The sequence below is a fragment of the Echeneis naucrates genome, chromosome 14, assembly GCF_900963305.1.
Source record: "Echeneis naucrates chromosome 14, fEcheNa1.1, whole genome shotgun sequence".
Lineage (NCBI taxonomy): Eukaryota > Metazoa > Chordata > Actinopteri > Carangiformes > Echeneidae > Echeneis > Echeneis naucrates.
The window spans coordinates 5,577,884-5,605,140 of NC_042524.1; the positions used below are offsets into that span (position 1 = coordinate 5,577,884).

General features: G+C 40.3%; 2 protein-coding genes across 4 annotated transcripts in view; one reads left to right on the forward strand and one right to left on the reverse strand.

The window, feature by feature from the left end:
* Positions 1-366: 366 nt before the first annotated feature.
* Positions 367-6,357, reverse strand: smyd4 (SET and MYND domain containing 4). Of its 2 annotated transcripts, none has more exons than XM_029519544.1 (10): positions 6,162-6,357; positions 5,813-5,957; positions 5,423-5,512; positions 3,099-4,113; positions 2,382-2,627; positions 1,895-2,094; positions 1,648-1,789; positions 1,436-1,552; positions 756-879; positions 367-635 (listed from the first exon to the last, which is right to left on the reverse strand). In XM_029519544.1, exons 1-10 carry the CDS (start codon positions 6,293-6,295, stop codon positions 512-514), a joined length of 2,337 nt encoding a protein of 778 aa, XP_029375404.1. In that variant the 5' UTR covers positions 6,296-6,357; the 3' UTR covers positions 367-511. The 2 variants fall into 2 exon arrangements, with proteins under 2 accessions (XP_029375404.1, XP_029375405.1); XM_029519545.1 differs by having other exon boundaries at positions 5,423-5,489; positions 6,162-6,295.
* Positions 6,358-6,914: 557 nt separating this feature from the next.
* The window catches only part of LOC115054708 (replication protein A 70 kDa DNA-binding subunit-like), a 32,515-nt gene continuing 12,172 nt past the window's right edge, over positions 6,915-27,257 (forward strand). Inside the window, exons 1-13 of one of the 2 annotated variants that reach the window (XM_029520046.1) lie at positions 6,915-7,046; positions 7,485-7,532; positions 7,853-7,931; positions 8,122-8,227; positions 8,321-8,412; positions 8,488-8,583; positions 14,259-14,664; positions 16,602-16,704; positions 16,828-16,896; positions 19,275-19,467; positions 23,003-23,139; positions 23,715-23,863; positions 25,777-25,906. In XM_029520046.1, coding sequence (XP_029375906.1) covers positions 7,014-7,046; positions 7,485-7,532; positions 7,853-7,931; positions 8,122-8,227; positions 8,321-8,412; positions 8,488-8,583; positions 14,259-14,664; positions 16,602-16,704; positions 16,828-16,896; positions 19,275-19,467; positions 23,003-23,139; positions 23,715-23,863; positions 25,777-25,906 — 1,641 coding nt within the window. In that variant the 5' untranslated portion in view covers positions 6,915-7,013. The remainder of the gene's footprint in view (positions 7,047-7,484; positions 7,533-7,852; positions 7,932-8,121; positions 8,228-8,320; positions 8,413-8,487; positions 8,584-14,258; positions 14,665-16,601; positions 16,705-16,827; positions 16,897-19,274; positions 19,468-23,002; positions 23,140-23,714; positions 23,864-25,776; positions 25,907-27,257) is intronic. The other variant, XM_029520047.1, reaches the window with a different exon arrangement.

The window sequence follows — 27,257 nt, forward strand, 5'->3', positions numbered from 1 at the left end:
GGTTGCTACAGTTTGCAGCTTTTGGCAGGTTTAAACCAAAAAAAAGGGATAATGATTTTGAAGAGCGCACACACGCACTTGTCTTTCAGTTTGAGAAATACAGTTAACCTGGAGGCACCTGGCAGATAACTTGACTCGGCGGCCAGACCACCGCTAGAGCATGAAATTGAAATTATTGATGGATACATTCTGACACCAAGAGGTCAGAGAGCCACAATGAACTGCATGTGTACCAGTGGTCGTCTGGTACCTGTGTGGACCTCTAAAACAAAACATTTACTCTTCAGAACATTTGCGGTTTGTCAACATAAAATTACTATTTATTTATTTATTTATCTATTTATCATTTACATACAGAATAGTTGCTTGCGCTTGTTAGTGCATACACCAGAGATAAAAAGGAGCAAAGTGAAAATTTGGAGTCAGATCCTTTCCATTTTATTCAGTTTCACTGAGTACAAAGTTGTAATCATACTGTAAAACTGTTCATGCTTGTTATTATTATTTAAGACTACCCTTGCAGACAGTCCTCCATGGCTTGCAGCTCCTGTAATTCATTGCAGTGAGGGCCACGGTGAAGGCAGAGAAGTCGTCTGACCTTGGGGATGACAGAGAGGGCCGGGTCTCTGGCGCCGCTGGGAAAAGGAGAGGTGAAACACTGAGCGCTCCAGTTTTACGGTTTTCTTGGCATCTCTAGTGTAAGGACTGCGACTACACACATGCATTTTTCCTCACTGTCTTTACAACTCACACACCCGTTGAAGTGTAGCTGAGCTAATTTGAAGAGTTGTTGGCCCAGTTCAATACTGTCTTCTCCATACTGGAAGCAAATGGCGATGGTGCTTTGCTCCAGATGGGAGGCTGCATTATTCCAGTCGCCTACAAGAAGCAAAGCAGGAAGATAACTGCAAAACCCGAGCCTGGCAGTTATTCTAAAATTGAAATGTTGGTTTCTTGACTGGTTTTGGTGATATCTGAAATTTAACATGACACTATTAAGCATGTTTTGCTGATGATAGCAACATGTGGCATGTGTTAAGCATCATATCAGCATCAGTATTATATCTGCTGAAGTTAAGTTAATGTCAGGAGTTAAAGAGAGACCACTAGCATCATGAGTTAACTAGAAAGAAAACATAAATTTATAAACAATGTATAATCTTACTTTAAACTCTTAAAAATAAATCATGTTCATGGTTTGTATTTTATTTTTGTGTGAGTTTTGACTGTATCTGGCAAAATAAAGAAATGGGAAAAATATAGGGAAAAGAGTCTATAGCACTCAAAATGGAGACATCCTTACTGTTTGGTAGAAATCCACATTAACCATTAATGGACAACTCAAACCGTTGTGTAACCATTAGCAGATTACATGTAAAATAAATGTAGATATCTGTTGCCAGACAACTAGAACAGCAAAAAATTAACTGCTCACCCATTGTAGCATAAGCTCTGGCCATTGCATCAGCCAGCTCCCCTCGTACAGGGTGCGTCTCTGCAAGGATTAGTGTGGACTGACACTGAGTGCTCTTCAAAAGACTCAGAGCCTCACCTAAGGGAAGGTGAACACGGAGGTGTAAGAGCTGCTGAACAAATGACAGTGATGTATTACTCTGTCTACACGCCACATCAGCAATTGTTCCTCACCTGGCCTCTCTCCCTCTATGAGCTTCACAGCCTTCTCCAGGTCGGCCTTGATTCCCTGCAGCCTGTGGTTCACTTCAGATGAAGATACACAGTGACCACAAGAAGGCAGCAAACATGTAAATCCTCCATCCTTGCTGTTTTTCTGAAAATCAAATGGGGTCTCAAATGATTCACATGATGATGATCACAGTAGTATAGTGCAAAAAAAACAAAACAAAACTCCACAACATCAACAATCAGCACATGCCTTGACTGAACTTTGGCACTTGCCACACAGCAGTCCAAACTCTCGTTCACTACTTCTGATGCCCGTCCGCTGCCGTCTGCCCCCTGCACCTTCCTCCTCTTCCTGGGTCGGGGTGCAGGCCTCACACTGACACAGGAAGAAGTACTGCTCTTGCAAGAGACGTTGGCGTTCTTTGATCACCATCCTACTGCTGTGAGGACCTGAATGAGAGACATTCTGTGATTGTGATAACTTTGATAAGATGGTTATCGAACCACACAGACAGTTGCTAAAAATGGTAAGATTATCAGTGGAGAGATAATGATATAGTTTAGGGATAAGTGACAAAAATATCAGCCTTTTAATTTAAAGTAATACAATATAAAGATGTATGTTGAAACTTTCTTTCTTCTCAGAATTTGTATTGACATGCACGATTTCCTCTATTTTTAAAATCTGACTGTCATCCAAAGTGATTCTGATTCATATGTGACGGTCATTTTCTTACCATAACAGTGTAGGATCTCTTGTCCTGCAGTGATATCTTTGGCTGCTCTGACAGTGACAGCGACTCCACAGGCTGAAGCTTTGTGCTCGGCTACACTCTCGTTACAGTCTGCAGACAGATCTAATCCAGTGCTAAATGCCAGGCTGGTGTTGGGGCAGCAGGAGTGATTCAGAAGACTGAGCGTTGGAAATATTGCTGTTGCTATGCGGGTTTCCCTGCTGGACTGCACTGGTGAGTTTTTTGGCCCTGTGCAAAAAAAAAAAAACAAGTAAAGGTCAGTGCGAGTCAGGCACGGTCACTGCAGAAGATGCAAAAATTAAACAATCATTCTTTTTTGGGTTGTACCAACCAATAAGCACAGTGGAACTGAAATGATCACCAGAAATGTAAATGTGCTCCAAATTCACTGGTTGTAATGCTTCAAATGCTAAAGCTTTATCTTCTATGAAAAAATTTGAAAAAAATATTTATAATTTTCCTACAAAGTCTAGTCCAAATAATAGTATTACTACTGATAAATAAGGAAAACAAACAGAAGTGTAACTGATGATGTTCTTGCAGGAAACATAACTAACTCGTTTATAATCTAACTCTAACCCTATGGTTCGATCGCTACAATCACATTTTTGACTCTGAACTGCAATACCTCTGCGAGTTTTCTTTTAAAACTATTTAGCTGTCATTGAAATCATCTTTAAGTGTGAACCATGATGTTACCTGTGTCTTGCAGCATGAGGATTGCCTGGGCATTACACCTCAGCTGCAGGATGTGTCTCAGAACTGCACTTCCCAGCAGCCACAGCTCCGAGCTCCAGTCTGTCTTCCCTCCGTCCTCGCCTGGTGCATGCCTGTTTACGTCTGAGGGCCCACTGAGGGTCCGAGATGCAGGCGGTGGACCTGCCTTACGGAGCCTCAGGTAGACTGTTGCTACAGTAATAGCGTTCAGAAAACGCAGGGCAGGACTATGGCAATTTAGGTGGTGCAGCAAGTGAAACACGCTGAGGTAAGAGTCACCGCAGTAGGCAGTAGAAGGTTCAGGTTGATCTGTGTGACATGGACTGGACTTGCCGTTTAGACAGCTCCCCTCTGACTTTCTGTGTTGGTCTCTGATTGGTTCCCTGGCCATTTGGATGTTTTTCAACCCAGCCTGAAGTGTAACTCTGAGAGCAAGCTGCGACATCACACCCAACGCCATCAGATCTGCGCTGAGCGGACATTCCCAGCGGTGATGTTCGCCCCAGGCATCCCACTGACAGGAAGTGGAACAGTATCGGCTGTAACTACATCCCTCACATGGTACAGGACACAGCGTCTCAGTCAAGCACCTGTGACAGAACCGGTGCTCTGTCTCAAGCACTCCCTTTGCGTCCAGTTTTCCTCTGTCCCCCCTCACCTCCTCCGTCCCTGGTATGAGGACACAGCTGTAAGGCCTGTCATGAAGGATCACCTCCCCAGCTGCTATTCTCTCCGCAGCCACCAAGTGTCGACCTTTCTCCAGGCTGAGGCCAACAGTAGCTTGCGGACAGATCCCACATGTGAGATTCTCACCAGATGGTGCTTTGACCTGATGTGGTCGCTTATAATTCTCAGAGGCAAGATTGTGATGATCCTCTTTTCCGTTTTGACCTCCGGCAAGCTGTTTGAGACACTCTGTGCGACGGCCTTCTAGTTTATGTAAAAGATGAGAAGGGTAGCCATTCTTCAGGGCTTTGTCAATGTCATCAAGGCATTCCTGAGGAAAACAAAGATAGTTGAGCGTGAGCCACCAAAAATAAAGGCATGAGCAAACACAACATAGAAAATATGTAGTCTAGGACTGAGAGTTTATCTAAAATTAAACCAGGAAACAAAGAATCAACAGGGCAGAGGAAAAAATAGTAGTAAAGTAATTATCTGGAACTATTTCTGACTGATCCAAAATGAGTGAATAAAATGTACAAAGATTTATTCTCATAAATTCTCATAAATTTTTAATTTTCACATATGATCTGGTCTTCTTTGGCATGTTTTCTAAACTTAGGCATATTAAAAACATTTGTAAGATGAGTAAAAATAACTAAAAGCAGGAGGAGCTGATTCCTGGCCAGTCAGTGTGGGTTGAGCTGAGGACAAGCAGCAGTAAAATTCAGATTGATGTTCTCCAAATAACAGGCCCAAAGAGTTTACAGCACTGGACCCTATTCACAATGATTCACTGACATTTCTTTCATTCATTCATTCATCTTCTATCACTTCTACCCATTTCTGGGTTGAGGTGGGTGTTCAATCCAATCCCAGCTCACATTGGGTGAGAGTGGGGTCACCCTGGACAGGTCACCAGTCCATCACAGGGCCAACACACAGAGGCAGACAGAGAATTTACAGTCACCAGCTAACCTAAACATGCACGTCTGTGGACGGTGGGAGGAAACCCACACAGAAAGGCCCCAGGAACCGAACCTGCAACCTTTTTCTTTGCATCAGTTCATGCAGTGGAAATGGGCTGAATTATAGGGATACAGTTTTCCTCAGGGTGAAACTGCTTCAAGACCTGATGTCTGCAGGACTGACTCAAATCATACTGACTTTATTAGGTACACCCGATATCCAGTCCAATACCACGGCCCTGCAATGGATCCTCCTTCAAGAGGTTTATGGGCTTCAGTTTTTATTGTAATAGTTTTATTGTTATGCTGCACTACACTTCAAAAGCACCACAAAGTGCAGCCTGCAAAATGAACATCAAGTTGAATTATCGCCTTTCCAAAACGGTTTCAATGAACACTCTAACCGTCAGAGGGTCGGATCTATTGCAGGACTGCTGTAATAGACTGCCGTACCTGATACACTGCCAACTGAATGTTGTCAGGGTGACCTCGAGGGAAATACACCAGAAACATAATGATGCATGCAGAAATCCTGACAAATTATTACAGGTAGTATATATAACAATCTGCTCTTTATAACTAGAATAACAAACGGTTTTAAGATTATGAGGGTACACTGTACATGTAATAACTGTACAGATACAAGCTAATTGTGCGAGGTGGCCTCGGTCTCACCTGGTAGTGCTGCAGATGGTGGAGCGCAGCCGAGCGGTTGGCATAACACAGAGACAGCTGCTCTGAACTTTGGGGAGCGAAACATATGCCCTGTCATTACAGGAGACGGAGAAGATGAGTGTTGATGTCCGCTAATTATGACTGAAAGGCATATCAACTTTAAGGCCTGCTGTTTAATCCATGTTAGATAAAATGTCTATGGAATAATACAACTTTCTCTGGTGAACATGCTTCGTATGCATCACTAACATTATTACATTAAATGTCATCAACTGAAAGAGTTCAAACTGTAAGTACAAATGGAACAAGATAGAAAATGTGGCAAAGGAACAAAAGTGATATTTTAAATGAAAGGATGGACTTTATCCTCCATCATTGTGTCCAGCTCACCTGTGAATAGTGCAGAGCGGCTGCAGCGTAGTTTCTGGTCTTGAAGCTACAGTTTCCTCTCTCCCTGCATTTGGATGCCTGAACTGAGTCCTTCTGTACCGAGTATCCTGCAGAGACTGACTGCAGGAAATCAAGATCATCTTGGCTGGAAGACACAAATACACAGAGGGCACACTTTGTTGGTGACAACATCTCAACATCAAACCTGTCACTTTGTCCAAAGGCTTTCCCAGCAGAAATGTTTGGGATTATGGAGGTATTAACTTTGGACTGATAAACTGAGGTCTGAAGACAAATCTATGTTTTACATCCTCTGGTGCCAAACTTCAGTGACTAGCTAGCTGCTCACCCAGTGAGAGTTAAGGCACATTTAAAAACGTCATCTATTTCAGGCAGAGACGTGAAGTGCTGCTTTAAGTCGGGTTCGAGTCCGGCCCATTTCTGCGCAACGTGATCTTGCCACTGGGCACAAGGAAGGTCCATCCTGAAGTAAAATAAGGACTCATGGGCAGCTGTGGGTTTATTTTAACTCGGTTTCACGCCACTTTTTTTTTTTTTTTTTTACCGCGAATACCGAGTTAGACGTAGATGAGTTTCCGATAAGGACCTTCAAAATAAACCTTTTGCTGGTACAAGCCAGTCCAGTTAAAACAAGAAATAAATACGGGCTTAAGGAATGGCCTTCTGTTGGCTGCTACACCCATTTAATTATTTTGGGATTTCCCTGAGATGTGTGTTCATAATCTCTGTAGATTACCCAAGTCTGTTTGTGTCTTAATTTAAGAAAGCAAAATAACTACTTGACCCAAAAGCACACACAGATGTAGTTGAACAGCAAGTTTATCTGTTATTTTAATGCTCCTCTTTACCATCCAAAACTAGCTCTAAGAAAATGAAGGCCATAATAAACAGAACATAGAATGAAAATTTACTTTCACAATATGGTTCTAAACACAAGAAATACAATGTTGACTATTTATTTAATTCCTGCCTGTAGTGTGCCGTCGAGTCATTTCTTTTATTTTGAAGGCGTAAATAGTCCATATCCGGTGTGCTTCCCGCTACATGACGTTGCTTTTGACGAATTAAAAAGAAAACGTCATTCTGTTTCTCTCGCGATAACTCAAACATTTATTTTGGGTTACGTATTTAGAAATAAAACTGATATCTCCCGTTCATCGAGGAACTTTAGGCTGAAGAAATGAGTGTAACACTCACAGAGGGGGCGGTTGAAGTAAATATGAATGTTATTAGAAACGACTTTCTTTCTTTCTTTCTTTTTTCTCCAGGCTGATTGCTTTGGCCGCTAGCTGCAGCATGCTAGCACCGAGAGCTAGTGGGATTTAAAGCCAGCCGGATCTGTCGCTCAGATTGTTTCCACTTTACTTATCTTTCACGACCTGCTTGTGGAAATGCTTCATTCAGTCATGCACTGACGCACAATGATACTCTGATTAACTGATAATTGTCTTTTCGCCAATTTCTTCTTTATAATTTAGGGGGAGTTGATTAAGGTCAGGTTAGTTTATAAAGCAACATTTGCCTGATGAGGGGCGAAAGCAAATAATTGCCATTTCATTAGCATCCACTGATATCAGGCTGACTGGTGATCATGTAAGGGAGAAGGCAGGTGTTAAGAGCAGGTACTAAATGGAGATGTCTCCCTGTTCAGGTCCTGCTCAGAGGCTCACAGGTCGACAGCCCCGTGCTGCAGTTACTGGTGAGTTCATTTTAGCTGTCCATTTACCTGCCAGTTTTTAAAATCCACTTAATTACAGGTAAATAATACACCGCATTGAAAATACCATGAAAACATTCAGTATTGCTGGAGCACAGTCTTTTTAATTGATTTCCACAGTTTAAGGCCTTTAAAGGTGTGAAAGGAAGAGCTACTTGCTCTTAATGCTTAGTGTCTATCACCAGAGTGCCAAGAAGGGAAAAGAAAAATGAAATTCTTCTTGTCATTTTTCTTTCTTTCTTGCCTTTGAAAAAAAAGGGGAGATTTTAATAGGTATACTTGCTTGCCTCTGTGTTTGTCAGAACATACGTCAGATCACTAGCGGCACAGGCCCAGCCAGGTTCCGGCTCATGATGAGTGATGGTCAGCATTATTGGTCTTGTGAGTATCATGCAGGAGTTTTCATACCGCGTGTTGGCTTTTCTAAATCATGGTTTCTGTGGTTTCTAACTAACCTGGGGTCCAACAAAGGCAATAACATTTACAGTTATTTCAGTTGTGCTCAGGGAAATTTGAAGCTCACAAGACAAGATATGAGCTGCACATTAATTGGATGTGTTTGTGTATGTAGCCTTCCTGTTGGCCACCCATCTGAACCATCTGGCAGAAGAAAAGCTGCTACCAAACTGCGTGTGCAAGCTGAAGAAGACTACTACCAACACACTGTCAGATGGAAGGTATATGCTTTCTCTTCATTAGCTTTCCTCCACACCTTTTGTTTTTTGGCTAATCCCCTCTGACTCTATTTTGACTTCTTCCCGCGGCTCCAGACATGTTGTAGTTGTGATTGACATGGACATATTGCAGTCAGCTGAGGAAACTGGTGGGAAGATTGGAAATCCTACTCCATTCAATACTGATGGTATGGTCCTCTTGAAACTTGCATGCATTCAATTAAAAATATTCATTACCATTTAGCGCTTTCTTTAATTTACAGATAAGACATCATCTCCACAGAAGTCTGTCTCAAGTGCCTCGGTCTCACCAAGTCGCCTGGCAGCTGCAGTGCCTGGACCCTCTTTTTCAAACAGCAGTGAGTGTCATATGTCAAAACCTATTTAATGCTTCAGTTTATATGAAACTCATGTCATCTCAGCCATTATACATTGACTGTGCTGCTCAGTGCTAATGTTCCTTACATTCATTAAGTATGCTATTATTTGTTATTTGTGTGATGAGACTGCAGCTGGCATCTCATTCACCGCAGCAGTTAAAGCTCCTGTAATGTAATTAATGTTTAGCAGTATCATCTTTTGCAGTGAAGAGAGGAATCTTTTATAGTCATTGTACACACACTGAAATCAATGTACACACAACACAATTATTTATTTATTTATATATATAAAAAACACACACACACACAGGTGCTTGGTGCACCTGGAGCGGTTTTTTGGGGGACAGTGCCTTGCTCAAGGGTACCTCGCCAGTGCCTTGGAGGTGGACCGGCACCTCTCCATCAACCAGTCCACACTCTGCATTTCGTCGTTCAGACTGGGATATGAACCGGTGACCTTCTGATTCCCAAACCAAGTTCCAACCCTGCTGAAGAGCAGGACTCGCTTCATGAAATCTTTCTCCAGCTAACAAATTCTTGATTCTATATTTACAGATATTCTAAGAATATCCAGCGAAAAATATAACTTTTCATGTAGAAGAGAGAAAGGTGAGGCTTGTGTCGATTAGCTACAACTCATTTAATTTTTAAAAATCCCAGGTCTGGTTGCACTCATAGCTATTGACAGCATTTCAAAAATATTTGTGCGTGCTTTTCCAAGCCAGTGCATACAAGGCAGAGATGTCTGACTAAATCAGTTTGAACCTAACTAAGCAATGCTGCCAGAGGCCCTCAAACTCTATATTTATTGATATCACGTTATATAGATTAAAACTACCTATTTGCTAAGCAATTTCCAGTAATTAAAGCTGTCACTAAAAAAGGCACGCTCTTATGTATTCATTTATTCATTCAGTTTTTTTTTTTTGTTTGTTTCTTGTTTTTTTTTTTGGGGGGGGGGGATTAGATAGTTGAGCTTGCTCCAGTTATTAAAAAAAAAAAAAAAAAAATTAGTGACAAACTCTAACCTCACCAACAGAGGGAGCCATGTGCCCTTTGAAGGAAGAGTGCTGATGAATGAGTTGCAGTTCCCTCATTGGGTTTTCTTTCTCCTCAGTGCTGCTGTTCTGCAGCTGTAATCTGGTTCCAACAGTGTCTTTGGTGTTGAGTTTTCAATCTCATTTACCATATCACACTTTGACCACTCAGACTAAAAAGTGAAATTTTAATTCCTGAAAAATTCAGTGCTTCACTGTTCAAAGGCTGCAGTCTAAGTGTGTGTCAAGAACCAGATGGAACAGGATCATAAGGCACGGAGGGGTTTTCAACCAGTTGAAGGTAGCCACAGGAAATGCTAAATTAATGGAACACTATAGTCCCCTCAGCACGAGGGCCTTTCTCTTTTTAACACATTGTGCACTTTTATCATATTTACTGCTTAGGCATCAGAGCAGCAAAATATCTTGTTGCCCACTGGCCACTGCGCCTGGTTGAGCTCATAACTCACCTTTTCATTGTTTTAATAACAACCAGAATCTCATAATAAGGTAAGACCACTGAATGATGGCTGGTTTCCTGCCAAAATGGCTGCTGCCATGTGTCTTTCCCAAAGTAGCTCATGTTTTATTGGATCTTCTTTTATTAGCTTAGCCTTTGTTTCACTCAGTTGTTTTATTCCAGCAACTGCTCACAGCGCTGACATTGATTTTGTTATGTGGTAGAAGCATAACCAATAGTCCTCCTCGGTGGAGGATGTAGGCATGTGGGTGGATAATGAGTGCTTGGTATATGTTGTGTGTTTGTGCATGTGTAGGTGTGTGTCTGTATGTGTGTGTTGTGACTGAGGGAGGTTGTGTGGGCCGATGGCTCCTCCAGTTCATGGCTTCATGAATGTTGTTGTGGACTGAATCCCCATGTAGCGATACGCAGACGGAGGGAGAGAAAGAAAGCCAACTAATTTGTCTCAGCAAAGCTGAGGTTTTGCATTAGACACTTCATGGGACTCTTTCCTGATCCATGTTACTTCACAGATCCCATCAGATGCAGAAAACCTGCGGCTCAGTTTAATTGTGCTGTTGATGAAATGGTTTTGTATTCATCTTAAGAGACCAAAGCAAAAAACTCTCGCAGAGCTTTTTCCTCCTGAAGTGTTTGATTACTTTCCAATATTTTAGCAAACTGCATTTGCGGCAAGTCAATAAATGTGTGTGCATTCCCAAATTCCACAAATGAAGTGTTTCCAACCAGCTGTGGGCGATGTAATTGCTTAGTTAGCCACCGCTTTATCTGATCATCTGGGTTAAAGCCTCTATTAAGGCATCAGACTTTAACCAACACACTGAGTCTCTGGACATTTCCATCAGGCTAATATGGCTCCCTTCCTCCTTGTTTGAGTTGGTCGCAAGACAGAAAGACGGGGAAGCTGTATTTACAGAACAACACTCCCTCACTCATCCCTCTCTCATGTTGAGAAGCTACTTCTTCTGATGCTCATCATCTCAACTGCCCCATAATGTCAAGAAATAATTGAATTTGAATTTCGAAGGAAATCACCTGAGGCCTGATAACTGCTGCTGGTGCTCCAATTACAGATCTATTACTGTGTCAAAGTCTGATATAAATAACGCCAGCAAACAAATATATTTGTTTATTGCTGAAATAATAGAACAGGCAAGCAGGAGTTCTAAAATAAAATGAATCATGTGGCTACAGGTATATTAAGTCCATGCTATTCTTGCTGATGATGGATTTATGGAACGTGCATGGCGTTCGGTACAAATACATGCCTTTATAGAACGTACCGAAAATATTACCATGCTAAAGGAAAGCAGAACTACTCGTCTCTCCTTGTTTCCTCATGGTGACGGAACACTTTTGCAAAGCCCCGTATGTTTGTTGTTGAGCCATCCTAGCAACCTCATTTAGCATGTAGCACAGACCAGCCTCACTGAGGTTGAGCTACCTAAAAAAGTTAAAGTTAATTAATCTAACCAATAACTCAGTCTAATTTTAGTAAAGATGAGCCATGCAGAGCCATCTTGTTTTAACAAAGCTAGAGCAGTTTGAATGTGAAGTTCAAAATATGCCGCGCTTTAATCGATCTTTATCTTTTCTTTTCCCCTTCCTAGAACATGGTATGCTAATGTATGTAAAAGAAAAAAAAAAACCAATCGTTTGTTTATTGAATTGGGTTATGTTTAATGTTTCCCCTATTTTATGTTTTTAATTTGTCAATAAATTCAAAACAAGATCACCTTTTTTCTTGCATTTTCTGTACCGAAAACTGATCACCGATTTTAACTAAAAAAAAAAAAAAAACTATATTGGAGCAGAAAATAAGAGAAAAAGAAGAAAGGACAACTCTTTGATGACGATGGCACAGTTTTGTGTTATTCTTTCACGATTCAGAACAATATATTTTTTTTTTATAATGATTATTTTAATTAAAAGTTAGTTTATTATGTAATAGTACTGCTTGTTCGGTCCACTCCTGTACTGTCTTGTCAGATTAGCCAGCCAGTCACTGAACAGTATCTTATATTTGTTGCTGTGTGGTTCCAAAACAACCCCCACCAAGGGTTTCCCCATCCTCCCCTCTCCCACTCCTTACGTGAAAAAACTCTTACATCGTTGATGGTCGATCCAGGTCAAGCACCGAAGGACGGGGGGGAACAATGGATGTGTAGCTGGATGGAAAACACTCCCTGTAGACTCTAGGTATTCTGCTCTGAAGTGACCTCTGACATCCTGAGTGAGAGGATGTGATCAAAGAACATCTTTCTTCAGGGTTCAGCAGAGTTTGAAGAACGCATCTTGAATTTATTACTGACAGAAGACGTCAGTCATAAGTGACATTGTACTCCTGCTTGACAAAACACACCACAGCATTGATAGCCTGACATAACAGACAGAGAGCAGTCTTTCAGGTATAGGTGTGGAGTCAGAGGTCATGACACCAGCCACTGACGGTCGTGTGTTCTCATATAAATATTCATCAGCAGCCATCATTTAAAATACACTACCTTCAAACTGCTTCAGCAATATTTAAATTCCAGCGAGATCTGCGATCGGCGAAGTGCAGCTAAAAAAAATATTCATTATTCATCAGTAACCATTCTCTGCTGGTTTCCTTTGTCCTCACAACTCTATCTCTCTCCGTCTCGCTCTGGCTCCCATAAGCACACACATCATGAGTAGCAGCAGCCTCGTCAACATACACAATTGCTTTTCAGTCACTTTCTTTATTTATTGGCCATATAGTTCTCATTTCCTCGCATTCTCTTCACCACCAGACAGACTTAAACACTATTGGCATACATATTAGGAGCGTGGTCTGATCTTAATCACAAGAAATTTTGATTTCTGATAAAGCTCTGTGTCACACCCTTCTCTGTTTTTCACTCTGCCCCACCCCCATTCCCTACACCTATCATCTCCCCGTCTCTTCTTTCCCCACCAGCTCCGTTTCTATCCAGATAGCATGTTTATGAATATTGATGTTAATTACCCCTTGTCTGAAAATAGTTGCTTAACCTGTGATTTCCCCAAGGAATTTACTCACAACACACACACACACACACACACACAGAAGTGCTTGCGTAACAGAGGTGACTATTTGTTGTTCTCCACCATAGGAGCCTGAATCAGTTGAGTTGAGTGGTCTCTGTAATTGCATCTTTTTATCCCAGACAATTCCCCACAATAGCTGTTGCCCAAAAATATGGAAGATCATTCATACCAAAATGAGCCATTTCATAAAAAGTGTTTTTACAACAGCTAAATACGTAGCCTGCTGATGGCGAAGATGGTGCTGTAAGACGTGGGGTTGACACCTTGTTATTCAGTGGTCTGTTCCAAACTGTTCCATTTTTCTGGCATTATTTGTCAAAAGAAGAGAGTATTCTGTTTTGGGGTCTTGTTTATCCTTCTGTTCCATTCTTGTGAAATCACAGGTGGGTTGAATTCAAAACTTTTGGCAGTTGCTTTGATTTATTTGTATATTAGGGTTTACATTCAATCCGAGTTGGGTTGAACAGAAATAATGTCAACATGGTATTTCAGTTCAACTGTATTGGTGAAACATTCTCAGCTAGATTGATTGATTAGTCAATCGCAGCCACTTTGTACATTGGCTGTTATGGGAAGAGAGGCACTCTGCAGGAAAGAAATTTGTAGTGTCACAGTGCAAAGTATTCATATTAAAGCGGCCACAAATAATAATGAAACAAATAAAAACCAGAGACAAAATTCAGTCTGACACAGCACAACAGTTTACCTGATGTGGCACAGAGGGAACCAGGGGTTTGCTCATGAAGCTATCTACATCAGTGAAGTATCTATCTAGTACTTTATATATATATTTTTTTTTAGATTTTGTTGTAAAACAGGTTGCTCTTACGTTTGTCAGACATAGTTATTGTAACTTTTACTGCACTGAGATAACTGAGAGACACTGTAATATGCTCATCTCTGATGTTTTAGTATTCATTGTGGAAAATGAATTGGAGACTTTTGGAGAATCTATAAGCAGAGAATATTTTGCACATTTACTTGATAAATGAAAAAATCTCTCAGCTAATCAATTAACTTTCTAATATTCTACAACTCTTAAGTTGCTATTTTACAAACATATAAACATTAACTATTTTTCTCAGCAGGTAATTCAACTACGCAAAGTGGCTTTGCAGGAAAGCCACCAATGAAGGCTTCAGCCATGAGTGAGTCACCCTCCAAGTTTTCATCCATGCAGACTTCACCCTCAAAGTTTTCACCCACGAAGGCTTCACCCTCAAAGTTTTCACCCTTGAAGGCTTCACCCTCAAAGTTTTCACCCATGCAGACTTCACCCTCAAAGTTTTCACCCATGAAGGCTTCACCCTCAAAGTTTTCACCCATGAAGGCTTCACCCTCAAAGTTTTCACCCATGAAGGCTTCACCCTCAAAGTTTTCACCCATGAAGGCTTCACCTTCCAAGTTTTCCCCCAAAGCTTCACCTGGCTCTTCTCCAGGTTCTTCAGCACAAGTGAATCCTATAGCTGGCCTCAATCCCTACCAAAGCAAGTAAGTTATGTTGAAAGCATTTGCAAAATAATTTAAACATTACACATTTGTGTAGAGGACAGTTAACAAGCAGTAAACTTAACGTTCGTATTCCCTTTCATTTAAAAAGAATACACTTTCCGTATACTTTATGAGATGATTTGTCTTTGAATTTCTTTATTTTCATTTCTGCTTGGCCATCAACTAAACCATTTACTCAAATACTGTACCTCCACCTCCCTGGTTGCTGCCATTTTTAAGTGTGTATGTATTTGTGCATGCATGCATGCGTAGGCATTTTTATTATTTCTTTTTATGGCATTGGGTGAAGCTGTGTGGATTTGTATGTGCGAACGTTGGTCAGTTTATTTGCATGGAAATGAAATGAAATGACTGATCCTGCTTCAGAAATGGACACTTTAATGGCAGGTACTGCTGAGTCTTTATGATCTGCTGCTGAGGTTTTGATTCTGTTATTTGGCCCGGTGGGTATTTGACCAACCTCATTTTTTTCCACCCTTCTCACAATTTCTTTACCTCCTCCGGGTTTCCATTTAACTACTGCCCCCCCACCCACCAGCACCACCGCTCCTTATCATTTCATTAGGCTTAAGTCTCTGTTTCTGACCTTAAAGTTGGCCACGAAAAGACAAGAGCACAGCATAGCAAGATGTAGTTGTCCAGATTGGAGTATAAGTACAGTGTCAACTCTCGTTCTATGTTTGGGCTCTGATAACATAGCTCTTTTTGAAATTGCATGCTGTAAAGATAACTGTGCCTGTAGGAGTTGTAATAAACTGATGACTGTTCTAACTTTGAAGTTGGGGAGTACCTACGGTGAGTAAAACAGATGACTGCAGCAGCTATGTCTCCTCCATGTATGTTTGCATGAAATGAAAAGCGCAGGTGTGTCTCACAGAGTGTTTCATTCGTTGGACTAGATCGAGACACTTTGTATGTTCACATGGTCTTTTAAAGCCCTTTGCATGGCTTTCTCTTCCCATTCTACTGGTGTTAAGTAATGACATCTAGAGCAGACTATAATTGACTTTTGGCTGCTGTAAAAGCCTTGGTGTAGCAGTCTTATCCATACTGAGCAGGGAATGAGGGTTCACTCTCGGCCGGCAGCTGCTCTCATGATAGGGAATTTAATTGCAGGCAAAGTTATGGTATGAATATCTTCCACTGCACAATTATCAGTACAGTCAAAAAGCTCACTGTTGCATAAACTGCAGAGCTTGCCTAGCTGTTGTTAAAAACAGACTGAGAAGCACATTCCAAATGAATCGAGAAGTTGGCAGATGTACAACGTCTAGTTTTCTGTATGGAAGGAAGTTATTGGGTTTTTTTTATTTTTTTTTGCTTTTTTGCTTCCTTTCACTGAACTTAAAGAAAAAAAAAAAAAAAAAATATATATATATATATATAAATCTTCCAGTTTCTTTGGGAATTGTTTCTTTGGGTGGTTGTATTTCACATTGGTAAGTGATGTGAGCTGAGTTGGGATGCTCATTAACAAAAAAGGAAGCATTTTAAAGTGTCTCTGCAGCATTTTCTCCTGCGTGTGCTGACCTTTAGACTGCAAATCCATTAGTCAAGTTGCACATAACTACGGTCAAAAAACTTTTTAAAGTTATTTTTGAAACAAGGATATGCTGTATATTAGTAACATGTGCACTTACATAAAAGAAATGTATAGCGAGAAATACAAAGTCAAAATGTGATTGCAGACAGTCATGTTGAGCTCAGATTTTGGTTGGCATGGTCAGCATTTTTGGAAAGGTTCATTCATCAGAAATGTTGTTAGATTTAACTTGTAATGTGTTTCCAAATAACAATAGTGAGAGATTTTATTCTTCCAAAATCACTTGTAAACATGTCATTGGGTTTTGTCCCTATATACTTTGTACGTTCTGATTTAGTATTACAGAAATCTTCTCTGTTCATATCATCTGCAGGTGGACTATCAGAGTCCGTGTCGCCAACAAGTCTAATGTCCGCACCTGGAGTAACTCTAAAGGAGAAGGCAAGCTCTTCTCCTTTGAGGTAGTGGATAAAAGTGTAAGTATAAGAACAGAGAGGTCTGAAAATCTATCTTTGAATGCCATTGCACGTCACACATGACTGTTTTCTGTTTTATCCGTTCAAATAAATGCTACTTGATGGAAATGTGCTGGTCCACAGGGTGAAATCAAGATCACGGCCTTCAACAAGGAAGTGGACAAGTTTTTCTCTCTAGTGGAGCAAGGCAAGGTGAGCAAGGCCCACTCACCCTTTTCATTCCATACTTAGAGTGATAAGAGCTTGTTAGAAATTTCATTCAAAACATTTCTTACAAAAAAGCTAATATTTGGACTGGCAATATCTCAAAAGGAGCTTTCACATATAATTGCATTAGTTATCAACACAAGACTCGTTTTAACAACAGCAAGACAATATCTACAGGCTATTAAAAATGTGCAAACTACTTGCAGACTTGGTTTCTGTAACAGGTATCAATTTTGTATGCACATAGCACCTCAAACAAGTGTATTGATGCTAAAATAGAGTCTAATAAACCCCTTCTGCAAAATCCTCCCATGCCTGCAGGACTTCTGGCCAATGAATGAGCCAGAGGCAAGTATTAGAGGACTTTGTGGAAGGATTTTACTAACTCATATTTCACTGAAGTATATACGTCTCTGACATTCTGAGAAGTTGAGTGATTGTATGAGCCAGAGAATATGAAACCAAATTTAGTTTTAGACAACGTTTTTTTTTTTGTTTTGTTTTTTTTGGGGGGGGCCAAAGTGGCCAAAGTGACTAACAGAGATCTCCTGAATAAGTAGTCAAGTAAGTAAAGATATAAAAGGCTAGTACTAATTCCTCCTCTGCACTGATCATGTAACAACCCCTTCATGCTGTTTTAGGTTTTGGGGTGTGTCTGCACACCATGGGCGCTGTGTGAATATGATTTAATATATGATAAAGTGATAAGTGTAAAGAAACACAAAGAGGACATTTCAATGGGAGATACCTTCTGATATGGATAAAATCAGATTACTGAAGATTCATAATATCTTTGGCTACATTTCTACATCTGTTTTGGTTAGAAAAAGGACAAGACACTGCTTCCAGGTATTTTTTGAGTTGATTTTTAACAAATTGCCAAATATTCTGTGGTGGGAGAACAACTCACTCAGACATCTTGAGGCATCTTTGTTTTAGTTTCACTTATAGTGTTGACACCACAAGGGGGATGATTAATAACCATCAACTCTGACACCTTCTATGGGCATATGAATATTATATTTGGCTTTACATGTAACCACACACCTTTCTTTCTGTAATATGAAAATCACTCTTGTGCATATGAATCTTTTTGGCAAAGTAGTGGGTCTAAAAGTTTTGAAGGCAGAGTTTGTTAATAGGACCATCTTTCAACCAGAGGACCCTGGTTCAAGACCTTATGTCAGCGAGCATCTGCTTTACTGTCCTTTAGCAAGAAATGTAGTGCCTAGCAGCTCCACTGCTGTTACATAAAGGACAATGACTCTGACCCCTGACCCTGCTGGAGAGCTGCAAACCAAACAGAATTTTATACAAGAATTGGAAAGTATAGCTAGTATTATCTTAAGATAATGGTGACTATTAAAGAATAAGTCATATTTATAAATATAATTCTTAATTGATACAAATGGGAAGTTAATGTCTCAGTATATTGCATTGTGTTTAAGTCTTTAAATGATTAAAATCTCCATTAATATTAAAATGATAAAATTCATTTTAACGTAAGATGAGGTTTAGAGATGCATGATAACACCTGGAATGATTATTCTTTTACGCAAAAGAGAAAATTGGTCTGTTGTTCTTTGTCAGTCCCAAGTCTCCGAATCTGCCCTCTGTTTCCCTCCACCTAAGCTCTTCCAGCCAGGTAGAACACAAGCAAAAGCTCTTGTTAAAGTCAGTTTGTCCAACAGAGCTTAATAACTCAATTAACCTTGGCCATCACTTTGCTAGTCACACTGGCTCAGGTATCAGCCACTGGAAGTGACTCCCAGCGCAGCCCCAGATCCAATTTGTGCCCTCTGCCCTCCAAAGATAAATAAAGGAATGAATCCGTCTTCTCTTCGTGATCTGAGTATTGACAGAACAGTGAGTGGGTGTGACTGGCTCTGAGCGCCCATAATGCTTATCACATTAGTTTCATGCTCCGACTTCTGTGTGGGGTAAATCAGAATGAGAGGGAGGAAGGAAAGTAAAGAGAATAAGTCACAGAGTCAAACTGTGAAAGAATGGATATTGGATTCAGGGCTGGAAAAGTAAATGAAGAAGTGTGCCCTGCAGTTCGAGTTTAAATTGTACTGTTTAGCAGACTCCCTCTCAGCTGCTTCTTATTTTCTGGTGAATTAGAGAGGTGATGGAGCTGATATGACACCACATCTTAGTCGGACCTTAAGGTCTTTGCATTCTTGTGTGCTGGTGGAACAGTGGTGGAAATGTTTTATTATACTGATAATTTCTTTGGCAGGATCATGAAAGTCATTGCTCAATTCAATCAGTCATAGTTACTTCAAATTTAAAGGAAATAACCAATTTGGTTTCTTCTAATTTTAGAAAACCAGAACACCTAATTCACCTTTTTTCTGTAGGTGTATTACATCTCCAAGGCCACACTGAAGCCGGCCAACAAACAGTACAGCACGCTGAAGAATGACTACGAGATTACCCTCCATGCTAATTCATCAATTATACCATGTGATGACACTCAGGATGTCCCCACAGTGCACTGTGACTTTGTGCCCATCTCAGAGCTGGAGAACAAAGACAACGACTCCATCATCGGTAAGAAAAGGAGTTCTTCAGTGGGAATGTATTAGCATCAGTCAAAGTGACAGAACAGGTAGAGCTTTAGAGCCAAGAAGAGTGGATAAAAGTGGAAAATGTGTCTTTTTCAAATTCACAAAGCTGGACTACATCTCACAAGTTCAATTTATGCAATCGAGGCACGAAAACATTGATAATCAGCCAATCCAGATAGGTATGTATCAAACCAATCAGCCCTCCGTGGTGAGTGCTCAGATAATGATGTGACTCACTGCCTCTCCAAATTTTGTGATCATCGGCTGAAACAAGGCTTTAAAGACAGAAAATGAAGTGTGATTCGGCGACGGCTTGTCTCTCTCTTTCTGTGCCACACGTTCCCTCAGATATTGGCGTTTGTGGATAATTAAGTAAACATTTCACCACATTGAATTACTTTTTGAAATTCTGAAGTAAATAGCAGGTGGTGCATTTATACGCTAAGCTGAAGAAAAGGTTCATGTTAGTCTAAAGAAAAACCTTTGGCCTCATGCACAAACATGATCATATGATCTCGTATGGGTTTCACATCATCACCAAACTCTCTTGACTGATCAAACTTGTCCTAAAACTACTAATTTCAGTCTGATGAATGTTTGCTGTTCATACAGAGGTATTTGCTCATGACATTCCTTTGAGAAATAGGCTGCCTTCTCTGCTTCTTGCATGGCTAAGTTTCATTCAAAGAAATGTCACTTTTTGCACCACACAGCTTGAAGTCCTGATGTCAGGAGTAAAATTGATGGTGTGCCAAGGTAGTGGCAGTGGAAAAATTAAATAATAGTGCTGCTGTCGTCGAAGTCATCTACATGTATTGTGACAGAAATAAGTAGCGTCAGTTGTGACGTTACGTTAGTGGTGTAAAAATGTGCTTCTAAAGCAAAGTGGTCTTTGAGTAGTATGAGCAGCCGTCATGTCGCTGTTCGACATGAGTTACATCCAAGTGTTTAGTGCAACAGAGAAATATACCTGACATTGTAATTGTAATAAATAGGAATGAAGTCATGAATGAATAATAAAATAAAAAATAAATAGCTAGCTTTGCATCATTTGTATAGCAGGAAAGACCCCTTTGTGAAGTAGATTTTTTTTTGCAGGACCAGAAATGCTACTATTTCTCTTACATCACTTGAATGTGCAATTCAGAACAAATCTGTTTGCACAACTCGATCTTGCGTGAAGTCTGTTGAGTAACCAAAAAGTGTGCTTATGTGGTCATGTGTTCGCTTCTGCCAATATTTGGGTATGTGGATTATCAGCCCGCCCATCTCTCTAACAGCTCAGTCAACCCAGGCGATTTAAAGTCCTTGATATAATTGGTAAAAACAGACACCTGAGCGTGTCCCAGTCAGTTGTGAGCCAGATGTCACAGAAGAATACATTATGATGGGTCATAAGGAAGGTTAATTTAGGCACATAGTAAAGAGGAGAGATAAAAAAAGATGATATGGCTCATTCCACTGTTTTTATGAAGGTTAGCTGTGGTGCCTGCCCTCCGCCTGACAGGAATGTCTTATCTGTGCGTCAGGTAAATTGGGATAGTCCACCTGTAGATTGGGGTTAAAATTAGTGATTCAGCAGCGTGGTTATTAGTCTGTTTAAGAGACTATGAGGACAGTGATTTTTCTTTGGCAATAACTTACTTTTGACAATGTGCTTTGCAAAATATGTGAGTGGAATTAACAACAGTGAAATTTAAATAGTGCATGACTGTTTAAATGAAAATCATAGCTTCACTGACTACTGGTTGAAAGGTTGACATCGCCTGCATTTATCAGCCATTAGCACAGGTTCATGTAGTCCTCTTGTAATCTCACTTTGACTTAACGTTGTGCAGTAGTTTAGATTCAATGTATTTAATTGACAAAACATACAGCAAATACTGGAGGGCAGCACAAACAGAGCAATTAATTCTTCCACATATTGGACATGCAATATTAGCGTACCACTCAATGGTCATAAAGTAAACAACATACTGCAGTGCACTGAATGGAAGATTAATGTGGGTTTACATTTAGAGTATTAATGAAGCATGATCACAGTAGTGTAAGCTATGAGAAATACATGGCAACACACCAGAGTTAAAGGATGTGCCGAGTGGTTTACCTTGAGGAGCGTATTTGCTCTGGTCGCTGAAGGGCAGTGTTACATGTCCTGTGCATCATCTGTTGTCCTCCCATTCACTCTCTCTCCGCTCCCTCACTCTCCGCGTCTTTGTTAAATAGGGGATTATAACATGGTAATGAGAACTGTCAGCCTGTTCCTGTGGTGATAATGGAGTTCAGAGGTGGATGACATCGTCTCAATCATAATGGAATTAAGAAGAGCTGAGAGAGCGCAGACACAGAGCAAGGGAGGAAAAGGGGGTGGGGGTGTAGAAAAAGGTTAGCAGAGGTAGCAGACAGGCGGATGATGAAGTTCACAAAATGACTGTTTTTTATTATGTCTTCATAATAATTCCATCCAGTCATTTTATTCAGTGCATGGGCACTAGTTCTGACAGCGTGATATGACTGACAGAAAATTAGGCACCACAGTCGTGATAATTGTTACGCCAATAAAAGGTGCCTTATAGAGCTTTTGAAGCCAAGAAAAAGACTTCTTTTGAATATACAAAGAACAATTTAAAGTATTCAAAAAAAGTTTTATGGAAATGCATTTCACATATTTTTCAGGTTCCAGGGTTAAAGATGGTACATTAGGAATTCAAACATAACCTTTTGTGTAAGAACAGGGAGTTTTCAGTTATTAATCAAGTTAAAAAGACGAACCTCTGCTGCTCAGACCTGTGCAAATATTGCTGTCTTTCCCTTGTTTCATAGTAATCAAATTTGTGAAAAAATGCATTATTGAGTCATTTTGCTCACATGATGGCGTTTGCCATTGTACCATTATACTTTGAAAACTCTCAATTAATTCAATAACTTCTAAAACTGTGTCACAGTATTGAGGTGCACAAATTGAATTTGCTTGTGTTTCTTTTGTTTTCAGCACCCTTTTAAAATTCTTTAGTTTGTGTAACAATGACTTTATAAATCAATTAGACTTGTTTTGGTGTAGTTTTCTATGTTAGTCAGAGTAGGGCAGGGCATTCACCTTCTTTTAGCTCAGCAGTGACTGCTCCTCAGTGCAGTAATCCTGATTGAGGTGCTTAGGCCCTGAGCATGACAGCAAACATGAATGTGGAATGAGTGTGTTTTTGTGATTTGGATTTTGGGCCTGGGCTTTAGCCAGCCTGTTCTGACATTTGTGTCAGTCATGACTTGGCGACATCAAAGGCAAGTGTGAACTCTCTGCTGCGTCCGATCTTTACCACTTGAAGTGAAGTGATAACAGTTCGCAGTATGCAGAGAATATCTTGGGGGCACTTTTACACTTCATACCAAGTAGAGTTTACAAAAGACTCTGGTAACACAACATGCCCTATTGTTTTCTCTGTCTAAGCATATTTGTCTACCTGTGTGTATATAGTGAGATACCTATAGATTGAAATAAAAAAGATTTTCTCTGCCCGTAGATGTTATTGGAGTGTGTAAAAGTGCAGAGGATGTATCTCGTATCACCACTAAGACCAGCAGAGAAGTCTCCAAGAGGGCCGTCAACCTGATAGACACAACTGGCAAAGTGGTGACAGTCACACTCTGGGGAGAGGAGGTAATAACTATAATCCCTCTCTCACTAACTCTCTCACTTTCACTCCTTGCTCTCCCTCTGTATCCAGGCATAGTTTTATGATTTAACATAAAAACGTGTTAAACAGACTGTAATTAATGGTGTGTTTATGAAGGTGTGTGTGCACATGTCCACGTCTGTGCACATATTATACTGTGTGTGTGTGTGTGTGTGTGCTCTTGTGTACAGAGTAGTTAGTTTGAGTTTTTGGGGCTGAAAATTTTGGATCGATCAAATGATTCCTGTGACCTTCAGGAGTGTTTTGGACCAGAGTCCCTGATTTGACACGAAAGACTAAATAACTCTTGAATGTGCATGAAATAGCACTATTCTTCTCTAAGCTCATTCAATCTGCAAGAGCTAATCCTCCTTGTTGCCAAAATCCAAAGATGACTTTCAAATTAACTTGTAGGTTGTCCAATTATCAAAGTAAACTATACCGCATTTTCATTTCTGGTCTATCCAAGCTGCAGACACGCACACAAAAAAAAAAAGGCACCCTTTCAGTCTCTTATTTTCTGTAATTTTGTCCTCAATTATTGTCCTTCCCTCACCAGGCAGAGAAGTTTGACAGCTCTGGGCAGCCTGTGGTCGCCATCAAAGGAGCTCGTGTGTCTGATTTTGGGGGCAAATCTCTCTCTGTATTGTTCAGCTCGACAGTCATGGTCAACCCAGACATACCAGAGGCCTTTAGGTTGAGGGCCTGGTGAGTCATTCAGCTGTGCAGCACTCACACACACACATACATTACATGCATCACACATACAGAAATGTCCACACATTCCTAACATGTTCAGTCTACATGGACAATCAGCCCACACACAACACAAGCTGCAGCAAATGTGCTTCTTTTTGTCTATAATACTTGGACATGTAAAATAGTGTATAATAAATACTAAACACAGAGCATCCTCAAACATGGTCAGAGACACAGATGAATAAACTTGAATACAGGGCCCCAATAATCACGTGTCAAGAGACTCGTGGCATGTGCCTCTTTAGTCCCAGTGGGACTCTAGACAGGATGTAGACGGGATTGAATGGAGGGGAATAACAGAAAAAGCAGGATGTGGATATTTCTGGATTCTAGCTCTGAACTGATACTGCATGTGCACAGAAATGGGCACATGGTGAGCGGCAACAAACTGGATTCCTGTGGAGGGATTTTGAATTATGACTCATTCGCTCATTAAGACTGTTCCCAAGTCTGGCCACCGCTGAAATATAAACTGGTTTTTTGCCTTTGATTCAGTGTACGAACACGATGCTACAGTCTGCCTATGCTCGCAGGTGTATTACACTGAAACCTATTCTTAGCATAAAATGCTCACAGCTTCACAGTGTGAATACAGTAAATACAGGGGCATGCTTGTTTTTACCTGTGGGTATTGTTTTCTTCACTCTTTCAGTCCATGCCTGGTTTAAAAATTTCGCTAATGAACAATGAACAATAGCTCTGGCCATTTTTGCGTGTGCCTTTTATCATTTACAGCAGTTTCACGTTTGTTTGTGTGTGAGTGTGAATGTGAGAGCAAGAGAAAATGAGAGAGGAGGGGAAGGCTGCATTGCTCCAGATTTAATCTTGCTCTTATTAGTCTCTGGTCAATACACCATCTCATCCTGACATTCAAAGGGCTAAATAACTAAAAGGCAGGGACCCTCCCTCCTTTCATTCCGTCCTCCATTCCTCTCTAATCCATGGATTTGCCCTGATCTCCGCTGCTATTTGGTCTTCTTCACAGTTTACATGCTTACAGCTCTGAACAAATGGCAATGAATTTTATTCAAAGAGCAGACAGAGTTTGGGTTGTTTTTTTTTTTTGTTTGTTTTTTTTTTTGTTCGTTTGTTTGTTTGTTGTTGTTGTTGTTATTTTTGTTTTTTTTTTTTTTCCCCACTCCGTCTTAACATTGAAGTCTGTACTTTACCAAGACAAAGAGTCTCTCTCTGACTATAGTTCCTGTGGCGATGTGGTGCTTTGTGGAACTGTTTTGACTCGGCTTGGTCGCATAATTAAAAGAAACTGATGAATTTGGATGATGCCTTGATTAGATTGTTCTGCTAGAATACAGAGCAGGACTCACACTGATGCAGTGAGATTTTGAGGGGAATATTAAAAAAGACGGTAAATGAATAGCTGGAATGGGTAAAGAACAACAGACATGAGAAAGGTTTTTGCTCCTCTTTTTGTCTTTAGCAAAGAAACTGTATATGGCCAGAAATGTTCAGAAGCAGTTCAATCAGGCATTAAAGTTGAAATTCAGACATGATTGTAGCAGATTTTGTAGTGTGAAATCGAGCTTTGGAGGAATCTAACATATGTTTGTAAATGTAAACATGATGTTTCACAGTCTCTTTATCATTGAAAGACTCAGCGTGGGACAGATGTGCATAGGCCCAATAATATTCTATAATATAATCACCTTAGTATTTATGGATCATTAGATGTGCTCCCAGATATGTGGTCATTTTAGTAATGATGTTCTCCTCTCTTACTTTTCTTTCCTCCACAAAGCCTAAATAATGTATGCCATATTCCACATGAAAAATGGGTGTTTTTGGTGTACAGTCATGCTTGCACACACTGTAATTTGTTTGTGTGCTCTCTGTCTTATATCCAGGTATGACCAGAGAGGCTTTAAGCTCAACAGCCAATCCCTGACAGAGACAAGGTCAGTGAGCAGCAACGCCAGGATGAACTGGAAAACCCTCAGTGATGTCAAGAATGAACACATGGGACAAGGAGAGAAGGTGCAGTGTTTACATGCACACACAGACACAGCAAGGAATTGGTCCAAGAAAATAGCTCAGGATTTAATGCACTTACATTCAAAAGTGACTCTTTAGATGGTTGGGTTGCTTAAATAACGATGAGGGTTAGGGTGACAGTCCAGTGATCTGTCCAAACTAGATACAATTAGAGGTAAATAGGAAAATCTACCCCTAACCCCCTTAATAGTAAAATCAACAATAAATAATTTTTGGTGGTGTACTCTTAAATATCCTAATTTTATTGATTAGTTGGTCCATAAATTGTAAGAAGAAAGATGTTTAATCCTTTCCCAAAACACACAGTGTCACCTTCATACATTTAGTTTTGCTGCTTGCAAAAAAAAAAAAAAAAATGCTGTTTAATATTATGTTAATTGAATAATGGTTTCAGCGTATGTTGAAACTATGTCTAAAGCTGTCCATAAGTCTGGCTTGATTTTTATTCATGGAATTCGTTCTTTATTAATGCACGGTGAATGGACTATTACCGAGTCTTCAAACTTAAAGACCAAATTAATGCTGAGAATTTCAAGTGATGAGCCCGTAGTCCATGTCTTTATTTCACTGAATGTGCTGCATATGTAGAGTTTCTGGGCTGATGCTTCTGGCCGTAAATTCATTGAAGCACTTGGACGATTCAGTTCAGTCCACAATAAAGGGCCAGACTGTAGGAGCCATTGTGAAAACCACACGCAGCCGTGTTACTAATCATTTTACTCCTTACTGGGCTTTCTAACCACAGGTGTTAGTTCGGAGCTTTGGATTCATCCTCTTGCCTTTTGAAGGAAGAGAGTATACAATAAATTAAATAAAATTAAGCCTTCAGGGGACTAACAGCAAAAAGAAAATCTTGTTATTTGTTTTTCAGTTTTGGTTAGAGCTCTGAACCGGCTCTTCGTGAAAACTTCGGTTGGGATCAGATTGATGTGTGGGTCAGTAAAGTCTTTGTTCTCAGGCAGGTGGCTACGGTTTGAAGAGGAATGAAAGAAACCCCGACATATGACCAAACATCCGCATCAACATTACACCAGAGTTGAATAGCAGAAAATCTAATGGTTAGACAGGCACGGAAACACCAGGTTTTAGTGTCACTGCCTCATAATGCAAGGGTTACTGGTTCCCTGTTCTGCCCCAATGTTCCACAAAGGAGGACAAATCCATCACGTTGATGGTTTCTGACACCAAGAGACTCGATCTCTTTCGTGTGCTTGCTTCTCTTACCCAATCACTACAGCTCATGTTTAATTAATCTCCATCACCTGTTAAGAGGGGCTTGTCTAAATGCATTAAAAAAAAAACTAAGGAAATCACTAAGCATAAAAGGATGGCT